At 43.6% G+C, this 23276-nt stretch overlaps 1 protein-coding gene across 2 annotated transcripts in view; it reads right to left on the bottom strand.

Moving 5' to 3' along the window:
• The window catches only part of DDAH1 (dimethylarginine dimethylaminohydrolase 1), a 97727-nt gene that overhangs the window by 13162 nt on the left and 61289 nt on the right, over positions 1-23276 (bottom strand). For both annotated transcript variants that reach the window (XM_071810474.1, XM_065841889.2), the window contains exons 2-4: positions 6587-6686; positions 5338-5411; positions 4615-4734 (exon numbers count right to left, since the gene is read on the bottom strand). In XM_071810474.1, coding sequence (XP_071666575.1) covers positions 4615-4734; positions 5338-5411; positions 6587-6686 — 294 coding nt within the window. The remainder of the gene's footprint in view (positions 1-4614; positions 4735-5337; positions 5412-6586; positions 6687-23276) is intronic.

Genomic DNA, 23276 nt, shown 5'->3' with positions numbered 1-23276 from the left:
CACCATCACCCGCCACTGTCCAAGTCTTCACTCATCACACAAAGCAGATGGAATTTGTGCTCCGTACCAACCAACACAAACAGCCAATGGGCAGAAACATGGCTTTTCAGGATTTAGTACAGAGCAAGGGAGTACAGAAAGGAGTGTATAAAAGATGCTGTGTCATGGTTCCCATTGCCATCTTACCTTGTGTTTGCCTGTGCTACTGGAACCTGAACTGGATTATGTCCCAATCCAGTTCCTGCTCATCTGTTGTCCCAGCAAGACCCCAGACTGTGTCCCTCATTGTGGAAAATCTCACTGCAGAGTGTTTGTCTACAGTGCTGCCCCATCACCTCCCTACACTTGGGCCGGCACTGTCACAACCCGAATTCATCCTCATTCATGCTCATGGCAAAGGTCAGTGACCCCAACAGTGCAGGACCAGAGCCCAAAGGTGACATGTTTGGAGAAAATCCTGGCTTCACTGAGGGAACAGAAAAATAATCTCAGGCTTTAGTGGCTCAATAGCCATGGCCAACATTAAACTATGGAGTGACGTGTACGGAATTATGAATGGGTTTAACTACAAGAAGGAATTAAGTGTGTGCTGAAAATAGCAGAGGAGAGTTAAAGTTTCAGATGTGATAGCCACTGCAAGCCCTGGCAGTTCTGCAGTTCATTTGTCTCTCTCTTTCACTGAGTTTCCTCAAGTGCCACTTCCCAGCTGCAGCCGAAATCTTCTATATTTGCCAGAGCCTGAAGAGGATTTCATGGTTAAAATGTCACTTCTGATTTATTATCTGCTTTAGCATGTGCTTTATAATCCTACACTCTGTGCACTCATTTCCTAGCTCACTTGCAGCACTTTACATTACACACACAGCACTAAACTCATGATCAATTGCTCTCTGCCTACATGAGCACCTGATGTAATTTCTTTTTCTATTTTTAACATACTGCACTAGTAAGAACAATCAAGAAAAAATTCTCTTTCAAACAAGATTGTTAGTAGGAAGATAAATCTTACTTTAAATATAAAATGTTAGTATAGCATGACACAGCAGTTCACTTGTTGCCTAACAAGACACACTACAGAATGCAAACAACTGAACTACCAGAGATGGTTAAAGACAGCTTAATCATCTTGCTTGTCTGATTGCATTGCCAGAGCAAACATGAAAAATGGCAACAACAAAGGAGAGGTTTAAAATAACAAGCTAGCACAATAAAGGAGTGGCATGCTGGGCTGTGCCAGGCAAGTGAGTCGGCAGAAGCTGAGGGGACTGTGCAGACTGCGATGGGTGACGGGAGGAGCGGCTGACAGTACTGCTGCAGCTCAGTTCATCTGGTGAAATCCAGGGAGCAGCTTTTAATTCTGGGTACCAGTGCCCCAGAGATCCTAGTGCCATTGCATTTCGACAAGACTGCAAGAACCTGATTACCAACCGCGATTTTTGAATTCAAACATTAGAGGAAGCTAATGATAAGCAGCACTGCCAACTCTGTCATTTCTGAGAGAGATGCTTTACCTCTTTGTTTTCCAATAGCTTCTCTGAAGAAACTCAGACTCCTGGAAGAACAGTTAGAGGTTCCCCAGGATGAGAGTGAGGTTGGATCCAGCACACTGAGCAAGAAACACGCTCTGGGTAACTTCATATGTTGCTCTGACTGCGACGTGGTTGCCTGACGTAACCTGTCAGCTTACTGGGCACATGGTACAGCACAAAAGTGCTGCTCCAGGCCAGAGTCCCCAACTTCAGCTGGCAGGTGTGAGCAAACAGGACCCTCACACACATGTAAACATGTTGCTAAATCTCCAATGCAGAGAAACGCACAGAAAACTGACAGTTGATCTATTTTTTAAAAGATATCCACCAGCAATCAAAGACTGCTAGATTATCTTTTTAATTACCATTTTCTTTTAAAAATATATCTGCTTTGTACTGTACCTTGATTAATGCTGGTATTTACCTGACAGCTAGTTACCAACAACATTTAATCAGCTTATCCAAAAAATATTTCTGGTTACAATAGCTAAATTGATGCACTGCAACATGATTAGCCAAGCTGTGCAAAAGCCTTTAATCAAACTGATGACTTCTCAGATTAGTCCTGGCTCAAGTTCAAATTGCAGCTCTTAGCAACCAGTATTGTACTTGAATTTTGTTCATGTTTATAAACACTCTATGCAAGTGTAGGGCTGTGTAGATATCTGCAAACTTCATCAGGGTGCTGCTCACGATGCATTTCGAGTTAGAGCCTGAATATTTGGGACAGTGCATGTTTCACAGGGAAAGATGCAGGGCACTTTCCATCCCAGACTAAATCAATCTCACAGCATCAGGAACATCAGACCTTTACAAACAAAACCATTTGTCTTAAGTTTCTCAGGGAGAAGACATGGGTGATAACCTAGGAATGTACTCCCAGAGCTTCACATAGCAATTTCTGATAAGTGAGTAATTTGACAGCTTGTTCAAAAGAATTAGCAAACTGAAGACCACTGAGGACTATGTGGGAAGCCAAGGGACTGTCCTCTTGTTTAATAGCTCCCCTAAACTCCCACGGAGCAATCAGGTTGCTGTCCTATTCCCTCACCTGCTGCCAGGCTGCAAGTCCAAGCCAGCCAGGACTGCACTTTGCTGGCCTCCATAATTCAATCCATGTCCAACAGGGGAGATTCTGAGATTTGAAATGTTGGTTTATCTTAGCTGGGAACTGAGACATTTTAAATCTTCTACTGTCAGAAGATAAAAAAGAAAAAACAACAAATCTCTGCCAAGCTCTGACAGTAAAATGATGCTGCTAGGAAATGAAAAGTCCTAGATTATGCCCATGAGGAAAATGTGTAAGATCTGAAATGCAAATGTGCAATAAAATATTGCAGCATGGTACTAAGGACAAGAAGTCTCTCAGGTCTCCATCTTGCAAATATTTAAGGATGTTTTAAAGTAATAAATATTACTAGCTTACTGAAGCCAAGGAAGTGTACAAGATGTGCAAGATGGATTTCTAAACTCTCTAGGGGCCAGGGATGTTGATTTCAGAATTACATACTATCTCTGTTGTAAACGTTCTGCCTGGCACAGATTCAGTGCCTTGGGCACTGATAATAGTGCTGTTCTTTAAAATAATTTGTGCTTTAGAATGAGTGCAAGAGACAAGACGGGTTGTGTAAGTTGCATTTAAATTGAGCAGATTTCAGAGAGCTTTCTCACTAGTTAAGCAGAGCTGTCTCCACCCCTCGTCACTTACTATAAGGGACACACAGCTGGCTCCCCCATGCATTCGGGATCATGTTGCATCAAGAAGGCTTCTAAAGAGCCAAAGAGCAAGGCCTGCACTTAGAGATTCTTTCACCAATAAATAAAAAACTATAATAATAAGCTGAAAAATTGGGACTTGCTGCCATCACTGAAAAGTAGATTTTAACCTTTGAAGGCCAGTCCTGGTAAAAATGTGTAAGACACTTAGCTGTGATGCTTTCAGACATGCTCGGGCTTATCTGCATCTCAAACCAAACCAAGTAGCATGGCAGGTCCTAATTTATCAATGGGGAAAAATTCCCTCAAAGCTTTGCTTCAGGTAAAGTCTCAGTTGCACTTTTCGGTGCCCCAGCCAAAGTTTCTGCTGCAAAGCATCAGTGCCTGCAGCTGTGCCACGGTGCAGGAGTGGAGGTGCTGATCTCTCAGGTGAGCTGCCTCCTTGCCAATGTGCATAACAAGATTCAGGGCCTCCAGGGGTCTCTGTGCCCACATCTCTGAAAAAGCTTAATTAAGTAGATTTTCTCTGGTTACCCCCAGCAAGCGGGAAAGCCACTGAGCCCAGCCCAAGCTACAGCAGCAATAAACACTTTCCCACTGAGGATGATGGTGGTAGTAGAGCCTTGATCTGCTACACAATGGACTTCTGGTCCACAAGTCTGCCAGCAAAAGGAGACCCAGGCTGACGAGGTCTCTGAGCCCAGGGGTTCAAACCTACACCTCCCACTTTAAAGGAAAATGTTCATAGACTCAAATTACCAGCAGGGCTGGGGTGAGACTAGTCTCTCTCCCTTCTGCTGACACCACACTGTTGTGAGACCCTCATGGGACTAGGGAGGAAAAAGCACAACCAGGAAGGAACCTGACTTTGCAGCCAGGTGATGGAGGAAGGAGGGATGGGGAGTCCTGGACTCTGGTCCCTGCAGCTTGAGTGAGTTACTGATTTTATGCAGAAAGCCTACACTGCAAAATGTGGACGCAGGTCACCTTTGCAATGGGGATCAGACCCCTTTCCCTCCTTCTTCATGCCAAAACTTTTACTTTCCCTCTGGCAACCTGAACAGTCACATTTCCTCATGGCAACATCTGAAGTAAACATCTCCTACTGCTCTGATGATATCTCTTTCCTCCGTCCTATCAACAAATCACCACCTTTTTAGTCAACAAAGCTGTAAGTAAAAACTTGCATAATCCATTTTAACCTGTATTATCCATTTATTTCCTGAAGATAGCTAAAGCTGAATTAAAATCACTGTCCTCCTGCCTGATATAAACATTTCTTATACTTTAAAATTCCAGCATTCTTAAGCAGAGATTATAAACAAAAAACCAAGTTTTTTTGTTTAGAAACTTTTCTTATGTACTTTACCTTGAGAGCTTTCTGTGCAGCTTCACTTGATCCGATAGCAATCAAGTTTGGTCCAGCCATGCTGCAAAAGCTCTTCAGATGCAAAGCATCATGAACAGGGACTGTGGAGACAGCATAATCCTGTATGGGAGCAAAGAATGGTTGCTATAAATATTTTTAAATTGTCCTGCTTCCATAATTATATTGAGATATTCCATAATTAATTTTACACTCTGCAAATTAACAATAGCAACATATCCCAGGGCACAATGTCAACCATTTAAGTATGACAAACATCTCTGGACCAGTTTGCCTTGTCTAGTGCACTAGAGTAAAATCCAGAACATGTTTCAAATAGTAATATTATTGCAACTGTAAAGAAATACAGTAAAATGTGTAATTAAACAGTATGTACATAAAACATCTCCAGGGACCAGCATTAAGAACACATTGCTGAACCATTTGAACATTAAGAATATGAGTGTTGATATGCTCTCAAATAATAACAGTCTCCCACTATCCAAGTTACTTCTATGCAGCAATCTTCCATTTCAGATTCAACTTCAGCATCTGTCACCTTACAGGATGCTCAAACCTTTTCAGTAACTTGTACCTTTTCTTAAAAAAAAAAGAAAGTCCTAAATAAAGCACTTGAGTATGACAAATGTATTGGCCAGTATAGTTTTTAAATTGGTTCAGTGGATGATAGCTTATATTTCCTGTGGCATGAATCAATCTACAAACCTTAAATGTGTCAGCCAGAATTTCTGCACCACGTTGATTTGTCCGCCTGGAAAGACCCACAAAAAATTCTCTGCCTGGAATGAAAAAAAAAAAACCACAAAACAAGATGAGGTGCAAAAAAATACCAGCATTTTTTAAAGACATTCAAAAAAAGTCACCACATCAGCTCCTTCATCAGAACATACACATTTTAAAAACAGTTCAGCTTTACGCACATTCTGAAGCAATGTTTCAATGGATGTAATTTTCTATCCTTCTTTTCTCAAGTTGAGTAGTAAAACTGAAAATTCAGCATAGAAGAATGTAACCTGCAATTGCGAGCTGATGATTTAAAGCAATTATGTTTTTCCAGAAGACACATTTCACCAGAAGCATAAATAACTGCTTCTTCTGAAGCTCTGCAATGGTCACTGAGTCAGGAAAGAGAACAGCTGGGCTGGATTAGCACAGCACTTGCTGGCCATTTCCCTCTCCCTTTGAGATTTCCTCTGGTCTCAGAGGCAGCTCTGCAGCCGCCAGCATCCTCCAGCTTCAGAGAAAACCAGTGCTGGGTCTGCAGTGTCTGGGAAAGCCCACCCTTCCCGGTCTGCCTCTTCTGAGACCCCTCTTTCCCCTTGGAGAGCTAAGGCAAACAGCCCGTCTGCTGTGATGCTGAGCAATGGCTCATTCAGCACAGGCGGGGACAAGCACGTGCACAGCCCATGCGAGAAAACACCTAATGGGTTTAATGACATAAAAACCGCAGTATCTTCCATCTTTGAAGTCAACCATGCATTTAAATTGTATAGCATATGACATCTGGCAGGCAACTTCACCACTTTCCTCCATAAACTAAAAATGCATTTTTTGCATTTAATTCATTAAACTAGTGACAATTATCTGCATCAAGCTTTTACAGGTCCTGAAAATGAGTCTAGTCAATGTAGTTGCTTCTAATGAGAAATACGGAACAACTGCAGGCAGTTGACTACTGAAAGCGTTTTTCTTATTGGCATTTTACAAGCTAAAATAAAATTTGTATGCACAGTGCTGCTCTTTGTACTGTTTGTACTGCTGCTTCATTTATTCAGGTATTAGGCAGGACATCAAGAGTTGCATTGAAAACTCATTTCTTGGCTACCTTAGTGACATTTAGTAAACAACTGATTTAACAAACCACATGAACAACATTTTATTAGGCAGATGACAGATAACATGCAGTCTTCCAGGCAGTCAGAATATGTAAACAGCAAATTCACTACTACTATACCTGTAAATAAGACATCTCCACCATCCAAGGTTGCATTTTCATCTACCATCTCTACTATATTGAGGTTGAGACTTTCTAGTGCTCTCTTCATGGCTTCAACCTGTTTAAAATAAAGTTCAGAATATATTGTATCATTGAAAAACTTAAAAAACCTACCAGAAATATATATCAGTAATAAGAATTAAAGTCCTTTAAAAATAAAATCCTTTAACATGCCTTTAGCAAGATGGATGGCAGGGTCCTTTATGTCCTTGCCCATTGCGGTTCCCCAGCTCCCTCCAAAGGCCTCTGTGGTCTGGGGGGGACAGGGTTTTTGACCAGTTATGACTGGGGTCTTGCCTTTGCACAGGAACCACATAGCATCCAGGGAGACAGACGAGGGGTCCAAAACACATGTTAAATCCAGTCCGTCTGCACAGTAATAGCCTCTCTCTTGCAAATCCTGTCCCCCGGATCTGAACAGGAAAAAGCACCATCGGAGGGGTGATCTCTCCTCCTGTGCTGCTCAGACACAAACGTGGCTCTACCAGCCATGGAGGTGGCAGCTCTACTGCAAGCCCCTCTTCAGTCAGGGGGAAAAAAAAAATAAAAAATCCCCAAATCAGTAAGTGGTCATTTTCTTTATAGATTTACAACTTTACTGAGCACTAGTTCCCCTTGCATTTTTGAGCTACCTTGTTACAGAATTACGAGACCTTTCGTGTCTGTACGCTGCACAGCTGACTGCTCACTGCAGACAGTCGCACGTGTGGCAGTGAGCCTGGGGCTGCTGAAAGGAGATCGTAACAGGAGCGGGGAATGCAGCTTCAGTAGGTTTCCTCGTTCCCAGCGAGAGCTGCTGAGGATGCCTGGAACAGAGTCCATTTCTATAGGAGCTTGCATCATCAGCCATCCATGACAGGGGCTAATGCTCACTATGTTCAAGCACCATCACCTTGATGCCTCAGAAGCCAGAAGAAGCACCTACATGCAACCCATCATTCACCAGAAGCTTACAACTACAGCTTGCAGCGTGGCAACGTAAATATGAGCTCATCCACAGAAACCCATGAACCTGATCCTACACAGCAGCATTTTTCGTGTTCAGTGAAACCTCCTGACCGTGGTTAACCAGAGGAATCCAGCAAGCATTAACGAACATGGAAGATGCAGAGAAGACCTGTCAGGCAGTTCTGATTTTCGCACATCCCACAGGTCATTTATCTATTTAATGTGATGAATTTAGCATTTCTAGAAGAAACACAGTAAGGTAAGGCAGATGACAAGGTATTCATCTTCCAGCATCATATACCAACAGAAGCAACTCTAGCAGCCCCGCTCTTGGGTTCTGCGAGACTACACCTGTCATGACAGAGAAAGGAGAAGGGATGGTGACTAGTCCTTCATCCTCATTGCAGCAGCCTCAGAGCAATAGCAGCACATGCTTTGGCTGTTACACCTTCTCAAGACCAGTGCTGGCTTCAGGGAATAAGGGACAGGGCAGATATGATCCACCTAATGCCCCTTTCCCTGCTCATTTTCCATTACTCCTCTACATAGCATTTGTGAGTGATCCCATTAACCCTGAAGTCCAGGCCAAAAAGGCAGGAGCAGGTCTCCACGGGCTACCAGGTGGTGCAGGTCTATAGGGGACAGATTGGGGGCATCACCTTATCCAAGGATTGACCTGCTTTCTGGAGGTGGTTCTTTCTCTCTAGTGTGTCTTTGCTCTCCAGCCACTTTATGGAAAAAACCTTGGACAAGCACACTGTTAAAGTGCCTCAGTTTGAAGCTGAAGGGGACAAAGGCAGGTCTCTGTGCCACCTAGAGAACACTGATGTGTTAGGCTGCAACACAGAACTGTACCCAGGAGCTTTCCAAGACCAAGGGACTCACCCTCTACACAAAATCCCATCTAAGGCTTTGGCATGCAGACTGGAGCGAGCCTGCAGTACGTCCTTTACAATTATTAACACTACTTTTTGCTCCTCTTTCACTTGATGCTAAAGTGACTTCAGGCTGAAACTTAGCACTCAAGAGTCTCCAAGCTTACTAGTATTAAGGCTTCATCTTTCCTAGCCTCATCGCTCTACCTCCAGTGATCTTTACAATTAGGTTTATAAGGAGGAATAGACCCATGTGGTATTTTAAAAATAAATGGGAAACAGCTGAATTAATACTGGAAAACTGACTGTTGTACAAACACAGTAACACTTCATAACATCCGTGCGCTGATAGCAGAATGATTTCTTTTGCCTGTGAAGCCCAGTGGTTTTTACTGTGCAGGTGCTACGTGCTTAAGAGCATAGCACCCCAAAGAAGAAAACAATTGCTTAATACGGAGTAATAGAGTTCTGGCATTATATAATTATAAAGCTGCCCTATCCAAGAACACATAGGTTCACTGTTTTGTGCAGACATGAAGCAGACAAGCCAACTCATGACTGGGACACTCTGACACACAAGTACACCAGCCACAGGCAGTTGGAATAAATAAATACACCCATCAGATGGGGTTATTTAAGGCAGAAGGCCAAACCACAGGAAAAAACAGGTGACCACACAGCAGGCTGGGTGATCCTATCTCCAGTTAAACCACCACCTACAGCAGCTTCCAAGACCAAAATGCTGAGAGGAGAAAGCCCTTTCAGGAAGCATGCAGCTGATCAGGTGCTCCTGGCAGAAGCTGCCTGGCCTCACAGAAGAAGCTGAGCCCATGGCTGCCCTTGCTGAGCACCCACTGTTCCTGTCCTCCTTCCCAATATCACCTCTCCACCAGCCTGGAGCACCAGCAGAGCTGCAGATGGTACTGTGGCACAGGGTCACCCTACCCACTTTCTGTGGGGAGAGCCGAAAGCAAAAGCTTCTCTGGACCATGGAAGAGCATCTAAGAGAGTAAAGAGGTAAGACCTGGGCAGCCTCCATAGAAGACATGAAGGTGCCTCATGTGCTGCAAGGCTGCTGCAGACCTAACGGGGCCAGAAACTGTGCAACAAGCATTGCAAGCAAGCTGGGCATGCTGGCTGGAAAATTTGTTAATGGCTTAATAAACTTAATGGTCAGAAGGAGGCAAATTATTGAGGGGAGAAGAAAAGCAGCACACTTTTTGATTGTGTGCTTAGGGAGTACAAAAGCCCAAAGGTGGATCTGCCTGTGACCAGAGCAAACAAGCACCAGTCACTGAGGCAGGTGTGGGCTTTAGCAGGTGGGAAGCCTGCTCTGTACCTGAGCATTGCAACCATGTTGTGCCATGCTGAGAAGTGACACCAATGCAGTCAAAGGCACCGCAGAGCTTTCCAGGGAGAGGCAGGCATGAAGGCAACAGCACCTCACACCCTCCAGCCAGAACGGCCAATTAATAACACTTGTGCTAGAGCACCAATTAAGTGAAGTGTCTAGCTAATGAGAATACTAGAAGGTAAATGCTGACTTTGGATATATGAGTTGAGTCATATCTATGTTTTAATCACCAGCTGCTGATTACCGTTTAACCACCAGGCTATATCAGAGATACCTTGCATTGTTTCTTTATTTACTTTACAGGGGTTGGTGCAGCTGTAGCACAGACATTAAGAAAAGCTATCAGAACGAAAAGTTGTCCAAAATCACAGAACATAAGTTTAATTTGCTTTGTGATTGTTCCAGGCTTTGAAGGTATTTATAAGATGATCAAGATATTTTTCCCCAACAGTTGAGCTCATTTTAACTTATGAAACCAAAATTAAATAAATAAAATGACTGCCATATAAAATAGTTGGATCTTTTTTCCCCGATGGGTGTTAATGGATTGAAGTATACGGTTCAATGTTTTGCAGGGTTTTTAAGCAATCGGTAGAAATTCCTGGAGTTTTAATTGGAAAGCACATCTGGCAACATATGCTAGCAATATCTTTCAATATCCATCACTTGTGTAAAATAGAAGTCTCAAGTTACTGTTTGTTTTCTATGGGCAACACCAGGAAATTTGTTCAGTAGAAGCAGAAATGAAAAACCGAGCATAAAATGAGGCAGAGAAGATCGGAGGGAAGACTTGACATTATTAAAATGGCAACCAGAAAAAAAGAACTTGTAAATACAGGATTCCAGAAAAACAAAACCAAAAATCAAGAGCCCATCTGCTTGCATATAACTGAGTCTCCTGCACAGAGGATAGCACAGACTTGCATTACCTCCACCACATCATCTTTAAAGCCATCCTGCAGCAGTCCTGAGTATTGTCCCCAATGTAGCATATCCATGGTATGTGTTTGACACACGACCATCTTGGAAACAGCATCCTGAATCAGAGTTTGGGTGAGTATGTGGTAAAATCCACACAAGTAGCTTGAGTCTATATCTCATTGTTGCAAAACAGAATTGAGAGCTTGGTTCCATCCTTAAGACTTCCTTAAGGCAGGATTGTGCCACTCCCCAGCGGAGCTCCTAGCCCAGAGACAAAACAAGATAGTCTCCAGCTAAGGAGGGACAAGTGATTGTTATCGTCAAGTAAGAAGTTCAAAACAGGGATGTAGTGAAGGGCTTTGATTTTACAAAGCCCTCTATCCTCTTCACATTTTATCCTCTCCAAACTACTGATATCCCTTTTTCTGAAGCGTGGAGCCTTAAAACATACTGGCGAGAGTTTATAATGAATGAAAGACTAATTCACAGAGCTAGCTTTGATGTATGAACAAATAACCACCACTTGCCTTTTTTTCCAGGAGAGAACTGAAAAAAGGTGGATGGAGAAAGTCCTTTGTGAAGCCACAGTTACCCAGGAGACACCAGTAAAACACACGAAGTATTTGGACATGAGCTGATCACAAGCATATTGACTATGAAAAAGACTTACTGCTTGCTTTTTTCATAAGTAGCCAAGAGGAAAAGTCACCTTCCCTCACTTTATCTCCTTTATTTGAAAACTAAAATCCCAGATAGTCAGAATTGTACCACACAAAGAAAACACTCATCTGTATCCTTTAAGATTTCTGTATCATATTATCTCAGGTCAGCTTAAGGTTTGTAACACGATATTGGGGTTTATTGTACATGCATCCATTAGTACATCGGTTGAGTGTTAAAGCTTGTATGCTTTGTGCAGCGATATTTTTTCTAATAAGCACATTCCTGGTGTGAGACGGGATGTGCCTAATCCACAGCAAAGCTGATTGAGAGACAATGGGCTCCAGCCAGCTCAGCTCTGTTTCAAGGAAAGAGGACAATAAGTACGTTTGACATTTATAAGAATCTAATTTCCTCGTGCTTTAAAAATGGAGCTCATTACCCTCCGGACTGGTGCCTTCCACCAATTACTGTAACTGATGTGCGGGGATTTTTCCTTCTCTATATTAGTATTTGATGCACTCTAAACGGAGGCTGCTTCCTGAATTATTTACTGATCTTCTGTGCACTAACCATGTTATGGGATTTACATTATTGACAGTAAGAAGGAAATTATCTTTTCAAAGGACAGTGGAAACAGGGAAATGATTTTGCGAGCCACAGGCTCACCCCTGCCTGGAGTAGGGCGGCTTTTCCCCGGGGTGCCAGGGCCGGGCAGGGGGCCATGGGCCAGGCGCCAGTGAGGCTCCCAAATGCCCCATGGGCAGGGGCACAGCTGGGGCTCAGCAGAAGTTGTGGATGGTACCAAATCAGGCATCTCCTAATGACTGCAATTACCCATCCACCTTCTCCTCTGAGCTCTCAGTGCAAGATGTCTGCAAACCTGTTTAGAATGAAGGGATGCAGAGAGATTCACAGTGCAGAAGACCATCCAGTGAAGTGGAGATTAAATGAGGTTTCTAAAGCAGCAGAGCTCAGCTCTAAGTGCAGACGGCTCAGTTCTCTGGAGACCGACCACAGCCCCAGCAAAAAGGACTCCCAGCCCAAGACACACTACTGCACTGTCTACTGCAATGTCACATCCACCAGTTTCTCTGGTGTGGTAAATCACAACCATTGGGTTTCAATCTCCATTTCATTGTGTTTTAAGCTGTCATTTATAGGTGTGCAAAGCAAATGTCAGACTTAATATATGCAGAAGTTAGACTATGATATCTCTGAGGTGGCTATTTCTGGAGCCATTAGCTCTGAATTCACAAAGTACCACTGTCAATATACAATGCATTTTTCAGCAAGGGTCTGGGTGAAGGCTATAAATAGAGATGGACAAATCCAGGGCCAGAAAATGGTAGACTTCAATTTTTCAAAACCAGATACCAGTGTTGGTCATGATCCAGGTTCTTGCCTGTCTGAATCTGCTATGTGTGGAGATGAGGAAAGTCTGTCTCCTCTTGACAATAAGCATTGCCCTTCTGGGCTTGCAGAGGCTTCAAAGAAAATAAAGCAGCACTGTAAGAGTTTTGAGGGTTTTGAGAAGAAAAGCCCATTATTGGTGGTTTTCTTGCTTTTAGTATGTCAGATATACACCCTTGTGTGTATTGATCTCAGAACTTTGTGGGATGTGGATTGTAACAGAGTTTGACTCCTGCTCCCAGTGTCAATATCAAAAAGGTCCCTGGCTCTTCAGAGGTCAGAAAGGAAGAACAAGATGCTCCAGCACTGCTATTTGATGCAGATCAAACTTTAAGAACACGTTAAGTGCAAGACAAGTAAGATTAGCTTTGTCCCACAAACAGCCACCAGCACAGCCTGGTAAGAACGTCATGTACCTGTCATTCCCACCCCCGCCAGCTGACAGACCAGTTTGCTTTGGCAATCTATCCCCTTTTCCACCCACTCAGGCCCTTTGTGTCCATCTCACTGCCTCTTTCAGGAAGAAGAGAAGAGGTGAAGACCAGCAGCAGCCTGGTCCCACAGCAGATTGCAAGCTGCTGAGCAGGACATATCAGAATGGTGCAGGTGGATGCGCTTTTCCCAAGGCACCCAGACAAGTCACATCCACACTGCTCGGTTCAGAGTGACCCAAGCACAATTTCATCAAACTAGGCTGTGCACCACACAAAACATAATGTTACATCAGAACACCCAGAAAACCCTTTTTGGGGGTTTCAGTTGATCCCACCCTGCTGCTCTCTGCTGACACAGAGCTCCAGGCCAGGTCCTTACACAAAGAGTGGGGTTAGTTGTGCCGTAGCATCTGCCAGACTCGTGGTGCCCCAGCGGCCGTGCCGTGTACCCGCCAGCAAACAGCCAGTGCCAGTCTCTGTTGGCAGATGCGGTGCTCCTTCCAGCTGCTCATCCAGACCTGCCATCCAGCCTGCATGCAGCATGGCTTATCCTCAAACATTTTTCATTAAATAAGGCCGCAGAGGCGCCAAGAAGGAAGACTGAAATATTCCCAAGCCATGTCCTCAAGGAAAAGATAACTTGTTAGTTGCTCCTGATACAAAGATCACACGCTGACACTTTCAGGTTGCAGCTCTGAGACAGTTTTGCCATTACCCAAAGCTTGCACCAGGCCGGCACAGCTTTTGGCAGTTTATGAACCATGCAATTCAGAAAGGGCCACACAATTACCCTATTCGTTATTGCACGCACACTGCTAATTATGGATCCAAACCCACTTACTGCCTGACTACTGAAATAGTCACAAACTGTGTGTGTAGAGCTGAAGAACCTGGTGCCAAATGGCCTTTGCCCCTAGAGAGCGACCCGAGGTCAGGGTGAGTACAGCATCACTAGGGATTGATGGGGAAGGGGAAACATGGAAAGAGCTGGACTGGGGGCAGCACAGAGAGGGACTGGCACACAGAGGAGGATCAGAAGGTGGCAGGTGGCCTCTGGGGCTGCTTGGCCCAGAAAAGCTTCTCAGCCATGCAGGAGGGAAGCTCCAACAGTGCAGGTCCTGGGGGGGTCAAGCAGCAACCTTCTCCTCCAGGTTCACACAGTTAAAACCACAATTATTCTGGCTATCCTGGAACATATTTTGCTTTAATAGCTAAGCAGAACCAAAGCACAAGAGAACAGCTCTGTGCAGTTCACCAGCAGTAAACCATGCTTGGGTTCCCCTTTGCTCTCAACCACCACTTCACCTTTGCAATGCAGGGACACTATTTCCCCACAGAACAGAAGCCAGCAACCTTCTCACTTGCTGCAAAAAGTTGGGCTGAAATTTCAGCTCACAGCAACTGGAAATAATTTCGACTGGGTATAAAAAAAATTCACAGGGGGGGAAAAAATAGCATGTTTAAAAGGATGGAGATTTAAAGTCACCAGAATAAAAGACTCACTAAGAGCCACTAAGCATAAAATCAGGTTAGTGGAAAAGTTTAAGCTGCATGAATGCATTGTTACAGAAAAACAGTGACGATTTTGCCAGATAAAGACGATGACATGAAATTTAAGTCTTACACAGGCATGCTGAGAAAGTAACGTTCTCAATACTTTCTGCTTACAATTACAAAATGATCAATTGTTAAGTGTTGGACAGAGAAATATATTCCATTCTGCCTGGACATGCACAGCGGGCCAAGAATGCACCTGGATAAGCCAAGCATTCATTATCTCCCAGACACTCAATATCCCATAATACCCCCAGCGGCTGCCAGCTCCTTGTCCACCCTTGACCACACGCCATGTGCCCCATTTCACAGCTGAAAAGTATTTAAAATTCATGAAGCCTGTTGAAAGCTCAACTGTCACATTCTGCTCATTCCACAGGGTATGGGAAAACCGCGCAGAAGGGACATTTCAACCAGGGCTATTATGGCTCTTGAATAACCAATATTCCATTAAATTGCTAATAAACCCACTTGAAGATAAGTTGATCACAATCGAACCAGACAGTAGCATTCCTTTCCTTTAACACCAAGTTGTCAGGTTTCACTCTGTACTGTACTCCTGTTTCTGTGCTGTTTGTTCATGCCTTGACACAGAGCATTCAAGATACTCACTTTGTCCCCAGTAATCTAAATGCCCTATTCTAAAGAGGCTGAAAGATCTTTGGCGAGGATAATACTCTGCTTATTTTAAGGTAGGGAACTCTTTTCAAAGGAAAATCTACACTAAAGACATGAAAAATAATTATACCTCAACAGCGATATTTGGGGTTTTGTAAATTCTTGAACAGGGTGCTCACAATTTGAACATAGTGGTAAATGGTATGAGTTCCTCCCGGCTTCCCTAGCACCTAATCAATCTTCCTCTGGTCTGAAAATTCATTTGAGTTTGCAGCGCAGCCATTAATCTCCTCCTCCCTCCACCAAATTTTATTTATATCAACCATAATAAATATAAAAAACTTGTGCAAAAAGCTTCGAGAGAGTTTGTTTTGCATCAAGATGGATTTTGTTAGATTCCTTGCAGTTAATTGTCAAGCTGCTGGCATGCCTGCTTTTGCCTTCTGATCTTGCTGAGTGCACATGTCATTGTGCCAAGAGGACTCCAAATTTCCTAATTTCTAACATTGAAAAGCATGTGAGTCTCCTTCTCAGAAAGGGATTTAGGAGCTCTAATTTTATATTAACTAACCTGATACTGCTGAAAAGCAGCTCCCACACAGCTCCATCCCAGCAGTGAACCATCATCCCACCCCACTCTGAACTCTTCCCATCACCTCTCCAAGGCATATGGGAACCAACCTACAGATTTCAGCTGCACAAATAGCTGAGGATCATCATCAGGAAGATTTGGTCCTATCCAATCTGCCTGGTATGGAGCCATAGACGAGACCCAGTCACCACCAGGTCCCCATTGCCATGTATCGAGGGCAGGGAGGAGAAGTAACTGCTCCAGCAGGCGCCAGCCCAGAGCCAGCCCAGCTCAAGGAGCAACAACCATCATCACAGGCAAAAAGAACATTTTTCTTCACACTGAATTCACTCAATAACTGGCCTTTTGCTGAGGAGCATCCGGTTGCTCCCATGTTATTTTATAACAAGGGCCCCACGGGCAGAGGTTATACTAACCCAGCATTTTTTTTTCCTCTAATAATAGGTTTCATTCATGCTTGCAGAGAAGTTGACTTGTCTGTCTTGTTTTAGCTATGCTAACACATCCTGCAAGAGTGCCCTGAAGTGTCTAGACATATATAACAACAATAATGGCAGAAAGTATAGATTCTGACCATTTTCTGTCCCCCAACTAGTTCCAGTATCGTTTCCACTGCTGGGTAAGAAAAGTGTCATCCCAGTAGTATTATGGAAGTTTGTTGGTATACATGAAATGGGATTAAAATCCTAACAGTTTTAAGCAGTCAAAAACACATCTCTATACAAATAAAACTGGGAGTCATCTATTGAACAAATTGGTCATCACAGTGCTAGGTGCAACATTTCAACCTGAAAATACCCTTCAGCAGCCTTATACTATACTGACAAGTTTTAACAAATTCTTAAGTTTTAAAGAAAAATATGCAGTAATATGAGTAATATGTGCAGTTATCCATCTCTGGATGGGTTCCTTAAACTCAAACTGATAAATGTGAAGAAAGCACCAGCTTTGCAAGTCCTGCTTCTGCACTGGCTTCCCATTTGAGGCTTACAGTCATAAGGGGGAAATGATAATAAAGCAGCAAGCACAAAAACATGAAGAACACAAGCAAGATACAGTAGTTGGTGCAGTCTCTCTATAACCACACCTTTTAAGAGGTAGAAACTTTTGTGCATGCAGCGCCCTGCAAGCTCACCAAGTGTTGGGGCGGCTGCCCACATCGCCAGGCTGAGAAGAGCCTCTGTCCCCCCAGACGCTCTCTGCACACCCTGCACATGCAGAGAGGGATGATGCTGCCCCTTGGGCTGCTTTGCCAGGACATCCCTCGCCCTCCCGCGCCTCTAGTGACAGAAGGATTACACTACAAGCTCTCTTCTTGCCTTTTGTATTTTTAAGGCATGAAACTCACAGGCAATATTTTATTTAAAAGAATCGATAACTGTAGGGAGACTACCGTCATTGTAACGTATGTTACATTAACATGATCCTAACAAAAAATGGCTCCTACTTTTAAACCAGCCTGCTCACTCCCTGCCTCCCCTCACTTACATCTCGGGGGCTCTGGACAGTGTTGTTCAGTAAAGCCACAAGACCAGAGAGTTATAGAACAGGAAGATTATGGTGATTAAACCTCCTGCATGATGGCATTGAGTCCGACTACTCAAGAGGGGACAACAACCCACCAAGACACAGAAACATGGCCTTGGCCTGGAAGAAGGAGCACAGGAACCTTCCCAAAGCTGCTCTAAAACCTCACTGTCAGAACTGCTGTCAAAGGCACTCATCCACCCCGAGATCGAGCACCAACTTCAAATATAGATGATACATCACCAAAAGTCCTGAAAAATTGTTAATTTCTTGCTTATGCAAGACATCTAAATGCTTGGAAAAAAGAAATAGCCACCTGCCTTTCATACAGTGATGTTTCATGCAGGAAAAAAAACGGCACACATACGAACTCTGATCTACAAAGCCCTATCTATGCAACAAATATTAATGAGGTACAAGCCAAGGAACTCCTTTAAGGCAAGTTGATTAGTACTGCGCTTTGCTATTGCATAAACTTCTTCCACTGCACAGGCATAAAATACAAATGGAAGTAAACAAAAGGAAAGCAACATGCTTATTTGTAATACACAGGGACAGAGGGAAAAATGAAAAGCAAAAGAACAGCTAAGTAAAAAGTAACTGTTCAAAGATTCTATTTAATTAAAGCTGTTCTAGTAGAAAGATGCTTTAGGTGTGAGACTCTGAACCCAATCATGCTCCTTCAATAAGATGCACGTTTGCAAACTGAGCCTCTGCTTCGCTCAGCAATCCCACCCATGGGGCACCACGCCACAGATTCTTTGATATCTGATTACTTTGTCTTGCAAACAATTACTTTGGGAAGGGAAATATCTCTCTGCAGGCTTTTAAACACACCTTAGAAATTAGAGTTTCACTTAAGGTACTTTTCGATAAGAGCTGCTCTGAAGGAGGAGTAAATCCTGTAAGAACTCTTCCCAGTTGCACTGTACTGGGCCAATTGAATTTAATGACCTACATTTCCTAATTACATCTCCTGTATTTGAGGCAGCACGTGCCCGTGTTTCACTGCATCCAAGCCAGTGCCCTTCACAGAGCAGCAGCGATGCTCCCGGGGGGTTACGTACCCGAGCACCCAAGCTCTGCCCTCCCGCCCGCCGCCAGCTCCACGTGCACGAGGCACCACTCTGGGGGACGTGGTGAAGCCATGATCCTCCCAAGAGGTCACACATTTGGGGTGATACCTGCCTGACAGAAGCCTGGCCCAAATCCACCACGACACAGAGCAAACAGCAGCAGCATGACTGACTGACACAAAGCAACAGCAGCCTGTTTCCAGACTCATGTGGGAATAGGGAGGATGGAAAAACAGCCGAGTCGATGATACAGCAGACTCCAGCATTACTTTATAGCCAGCTTAATGGCTTTTCCTTTCTCTATGCACTACTACGTAACTTCACTGCCATACAGAAATAAAAGGAAACACTGAAATTTCTATTTTATAATGGAAACTATTACCTCACCAAATGCTATCAACACCATCAGAGGTGTAGAAGTAACCTGACAGCTTGTAACTGCAGCAATCCCCAGACAAAGATGATGCCAGAGCCCAGGGTACCTGCAGAACCTCCTGCGAACAAAAGGCAAGCCTTGAACTGGAGTGGGGTTCATTTGTGGAAAAGTTAAATGAAAATTACTTAATGCACTCCTGCCATTGAGGAGCTGAACTCTGAGTTCCCTGGGCAGCTGTTTTGGAGTTTGGCTGCTGGCAGCTCCTGCCCCACCAAGGAGAACGTCACTGCTGCACAGGGTGGCTGAGCCTCCCCAAGGACCCCAGTCCCAGCCAAGAAAGCCCCAGCCCTACCAAGAGGTCTCAGCTGTGGGCATGCCATGTCATCCAGCCTGGGAGGAAGGTAATGATGCCAGCACCACGTGGCAAGCATGGGGCAAACTGCCACGAGCACCTGGCCCAAGAATGACTGCCCTTGACTGCAGCATCAAGCCCTTATTACCTCTCCTGCAGGCATCCTGGAAAAAAATGAAGATGCCCTAAAACTTGCTAGTCACAAAGACCCATGTAAGGAAGACAGCTGAAGAGCTCCTCATTCACTCCTCATGATCACTGGCTTACACTTCAAAAGACCACAGACAAGCATATACCGTATAGCAAGTTTTTTACCTTCTTCAGTAGGAAGAGTTATCTGCTGGCTGGTGTTAACTCCACACTGCGCATGATTACAGATCTGTGGGCCAAGCAATTAAGTGGAAAGCTGTGGAAAAAGTAACTACTATATTCTTTGTAGATGTTATTGCTGTCTTTAAAACTTGTGTCTATCTACTGCTGAATGCTTTTGATGTTCTACACTTGGTAAGTGCTGAGGGGGAAAGGCAGAACATCTGTTTTCCTACCTGTTCTGGCTAGTGATGAAGTTATAACTGTAGCTACTCAACAGTAAAGAGAAGCTGCAGAAATGAATACGGTCTGCAAGAGCAGAGCAAAAGGAATATAATGTGTTTGGCCTGTTCCACATTCATCCTCTAGTTCAGCAGAGTAACAGGTTGAAAAGAGGGCGACAGCAGGAAGCAAGTGTCCAGTGCACTGAAATACACCAAGTCTTTTCAATACTGACTGCTCCAAGAGAAGAAATACAGCATCTCCTTCAGAGACCACTCATTACAACAGCCAGAAAGATGATGCTCCTGCAAAACCTCATGCACAGTTAGTAGATATTAATTTATAAAGGTACAGTAATTTATTCAGAATACAAATAACAATTCATGCTCTTTCAGATACAGATAAAGTGGTGAAACTAAAATGCACCAAACAAGTGACATTTCATAGACAAAATGGATGTCCCTAATAACTGAAAGCAGGTACATAGTGAACACACAGAATTAATAATTTTCAAAAGCCTTTTCACAAAGCTGAAAAAGTTGAGCCAAATCAGTAAGCAGCTAATTTGAATGCTAAAAATGAGTGATGCCCAGGAACAGTTTTAAGAAAATGTCACTAAATGTCCATAAAGCCCGTACTCACATATGAGAAAGAATGATGTAGTAGAATAAGGATCAAAAATAATGGATAAGTTAATTGGTGTAGGGGGGACACTAAATCAGATATAAAAGCCAAAACAATTATAACAAGTAAGTTTTAGCACAATATGTCAGAAATTAAGAGAACTTATAAAAGCAGAAGAACCTAGTGAAAAATCTCTCAATAGCAGAATCAAAATTCACAGAGGCCTTTCTATTTCTCCTTTGCTTACATTACAAACAACAGGAATAGCAACAGTAATGGTGATTTATTGCTACCTGGAAAGGGCGAAACTTTCAATATTCACTACAAAAAGGTAAAAGTGCTAAACAAATATTTCTGCTCTGCATCAGGAAAAAGCCACTGAAATATGCAGATTTTATTACAGAGAGAAATTTTCATCCCAGCCCTAACATGGGAGGACCTAAAGCAGCAGTTATTAAAAAGCAGCTCTAAACCAGCAAGTCAGGATGATTTCCACCCAAGGAAGAGTTTTGTAGCGCCCATAATCCTTCACAACCTAACAGGGATGCCAGAAAAATTTACAAAATGACAAGAAAGTAATAAGGAATTGAACAATCCAATAATTAATACCAATCAGCATGCGCTTACACAAAGTCAATCGTGTCCAGTATAATACAGCTTTGGATGAAAGTATAACCCCAGTCGACGGAAGTGATAGCACTGAGGTACCAGGTTAAAATGTATACAAGCGGATACTGCTGCTGGTATTCAAATGTTTGTACACATCTCAAGATTTGTTGCAAATGGAAATCATTGCAAAATAGGTGTGTTTCAAGCAGAAACCCACCAGTTTGAGGTCACTCCAGCTTCACAGAAAGAGCCTAAGAGCACATGGTTACCACTGCTCAGCAGCCAGGGGTTAAACCCTGAGCACAGCAGGTCATGGGCAGGGAGGGCAGCACACGAGGTATAAGCAACCAACACGCATGGCCATATGGCCACCACAAAGGCTGCGTGGTGGCATGAGGACCACAGGCCAGAGCCAAAGGATGGGCCATCTGTTTAGTTTTGTAAACAGACCCATCACAAAAGATCATCTGCACACGAGCTGTAATCACAATCCCACAACTGAAGAGACCTTCGGATGGGCAAACAGGGGAAGTCCACGTAGGGCTGAGAGATGCAGTGTGCCGGCATGCACCATTGCCACAGCTGTGCTCCAGTACAACATCCACTGCATAGAGAACATCCAAGGGTCAGGAAGGGTTCGAAGAGGAGCCATCAGGAGGAAGGCATCGTTTCCTAAACTTCAATCAAAGCAGCATTAATGGACCTCAGTCTGTTTCACTGATCAAAGAGGATTATAAAGACCTTCAATCATGTCTTCAAAGGCCTATGCAAGGAATAGACACTCAGTAACAGGCTCTGAAAAGATACAGCACATAGAAGTTGAATTCAAACCAGGAACCATGGTCAATGCTGGAATAATGTTTTTTTTAAAAGGAAGATCATTTAGATAACTTAGCAAGGACTGTGCTAGACTCTTTCCCTTCTTTGCAGCCCCAGCGGAGGGCACCCACGGCTCACAGCGAGCAGTCCACCCCAATGTGGACAGCATGGGTCTGGGAGAAGATGAGGAGTAAAAGGCTGAAGCCAGGAGCCTACTGCTAGTCCAGGCACCAGGAACCACTGACGGACAAACCGCAACTTCACTACTTTTCTTCCTTGTTCAGTGAAGATGATGATACAGAGCCCGATGAGAAACTAAGGCACTTTCAGACAGTGGCTAATGCCAGTGCAAATGATGTAATTTTAGGAACAGATGAGTCTGAAAAATCTTGACTAAAGAACTTTTATCTTTTACTGTATTTTTTTTACTTGCTGCCCACATCCCCACACAGGCAGGAGTATGCTCACAGAAACAGATGACGTACTCAGTTTACTGTCGACAAACGGATCAATTTTCTCCTTGTGGTAGTAAAAGGTCTCCCTGGAAAAGCCTGTGGCTATTTAGCACAGAGAAGGTGGTTGAAGATACCTTACAGTGCCACTTACTTGCCACTTCTGCTGGTGTACTTAGCAAACAGGAACATAAAGCAGCACGATCTTGAATGAAAGCACACAGCATCTGCAATCCATATTGCAGCACATCCAAGCGATGGGATAACTGGGGAGGAGCAGCGTGAGCAGCAGAGTTCACTTGGGAGGGGGCGGAGGGCAAAGCAGCTTGGGAAACACTGACGTATTGTCTTTCCATTACTAAAAATTACACTTTGTGAAATAGCATTAGATCATTTTAAGAGGTTTATATAAGGACACTGAAAAACAAGCCCTTTTGCAAATTCTATTTTTTTAATGTCTCCCTCCCCTTTCTCTTTCCACTATGCATCAGGTTGTGAAAATCCAACATGCAATAAGTCTAGTGTTCCCAGACAGAGGAGACCAACATCGGCCCATGTTAAATCCTCCAGCTGTTCCCAGCTCCTTTTTTTCTCTCCATCAGACAGGCTCATAACAGTGCCTTAATTACTTGTTTAGGAAGGATGTGACATGTTCCAATTTAATACATTTAGCCCTTCTTAGAGCAAATGTAGAATTAAGCCTCAGTATGCACTTGACAGATCTCTTAGCAACTAGAGTGCAATCAGCCAACAATGGATGATTCACAGTTTTAGCAAGAGTGTGCAGAACTGCCTGCCAAAAGTCTGAATAAACTCACATTGCTAGACACTATGGTAAAATGTACCCTGATCTCTTTTAAACTATTATATCATAGAGGAAAGTTAAACTGCATGCATTCCAGCAGCTTGCCTG

This window comes from Patagioenas fasciata, chromosome 6 (genome assembly GCF_037038585.1).
Source record: "Patagioenas fasciata isolate bPatFas1 chromosome 6, bPatFas1.hap1, whole genome shotgun sequence".
Taxonomy (NCBI): domain Eukaryota; kingdom Metazoa; phylum Chordata; class Aves; order Columbiformes; family Columbidae; genus Patagioenas; species Patagioenas fasciata.
The sequence above is the reverse complement of the archived record's forward strand: the minus strand, read 5'-3'. Positions and strand labels throughout refer to the sequence as shown.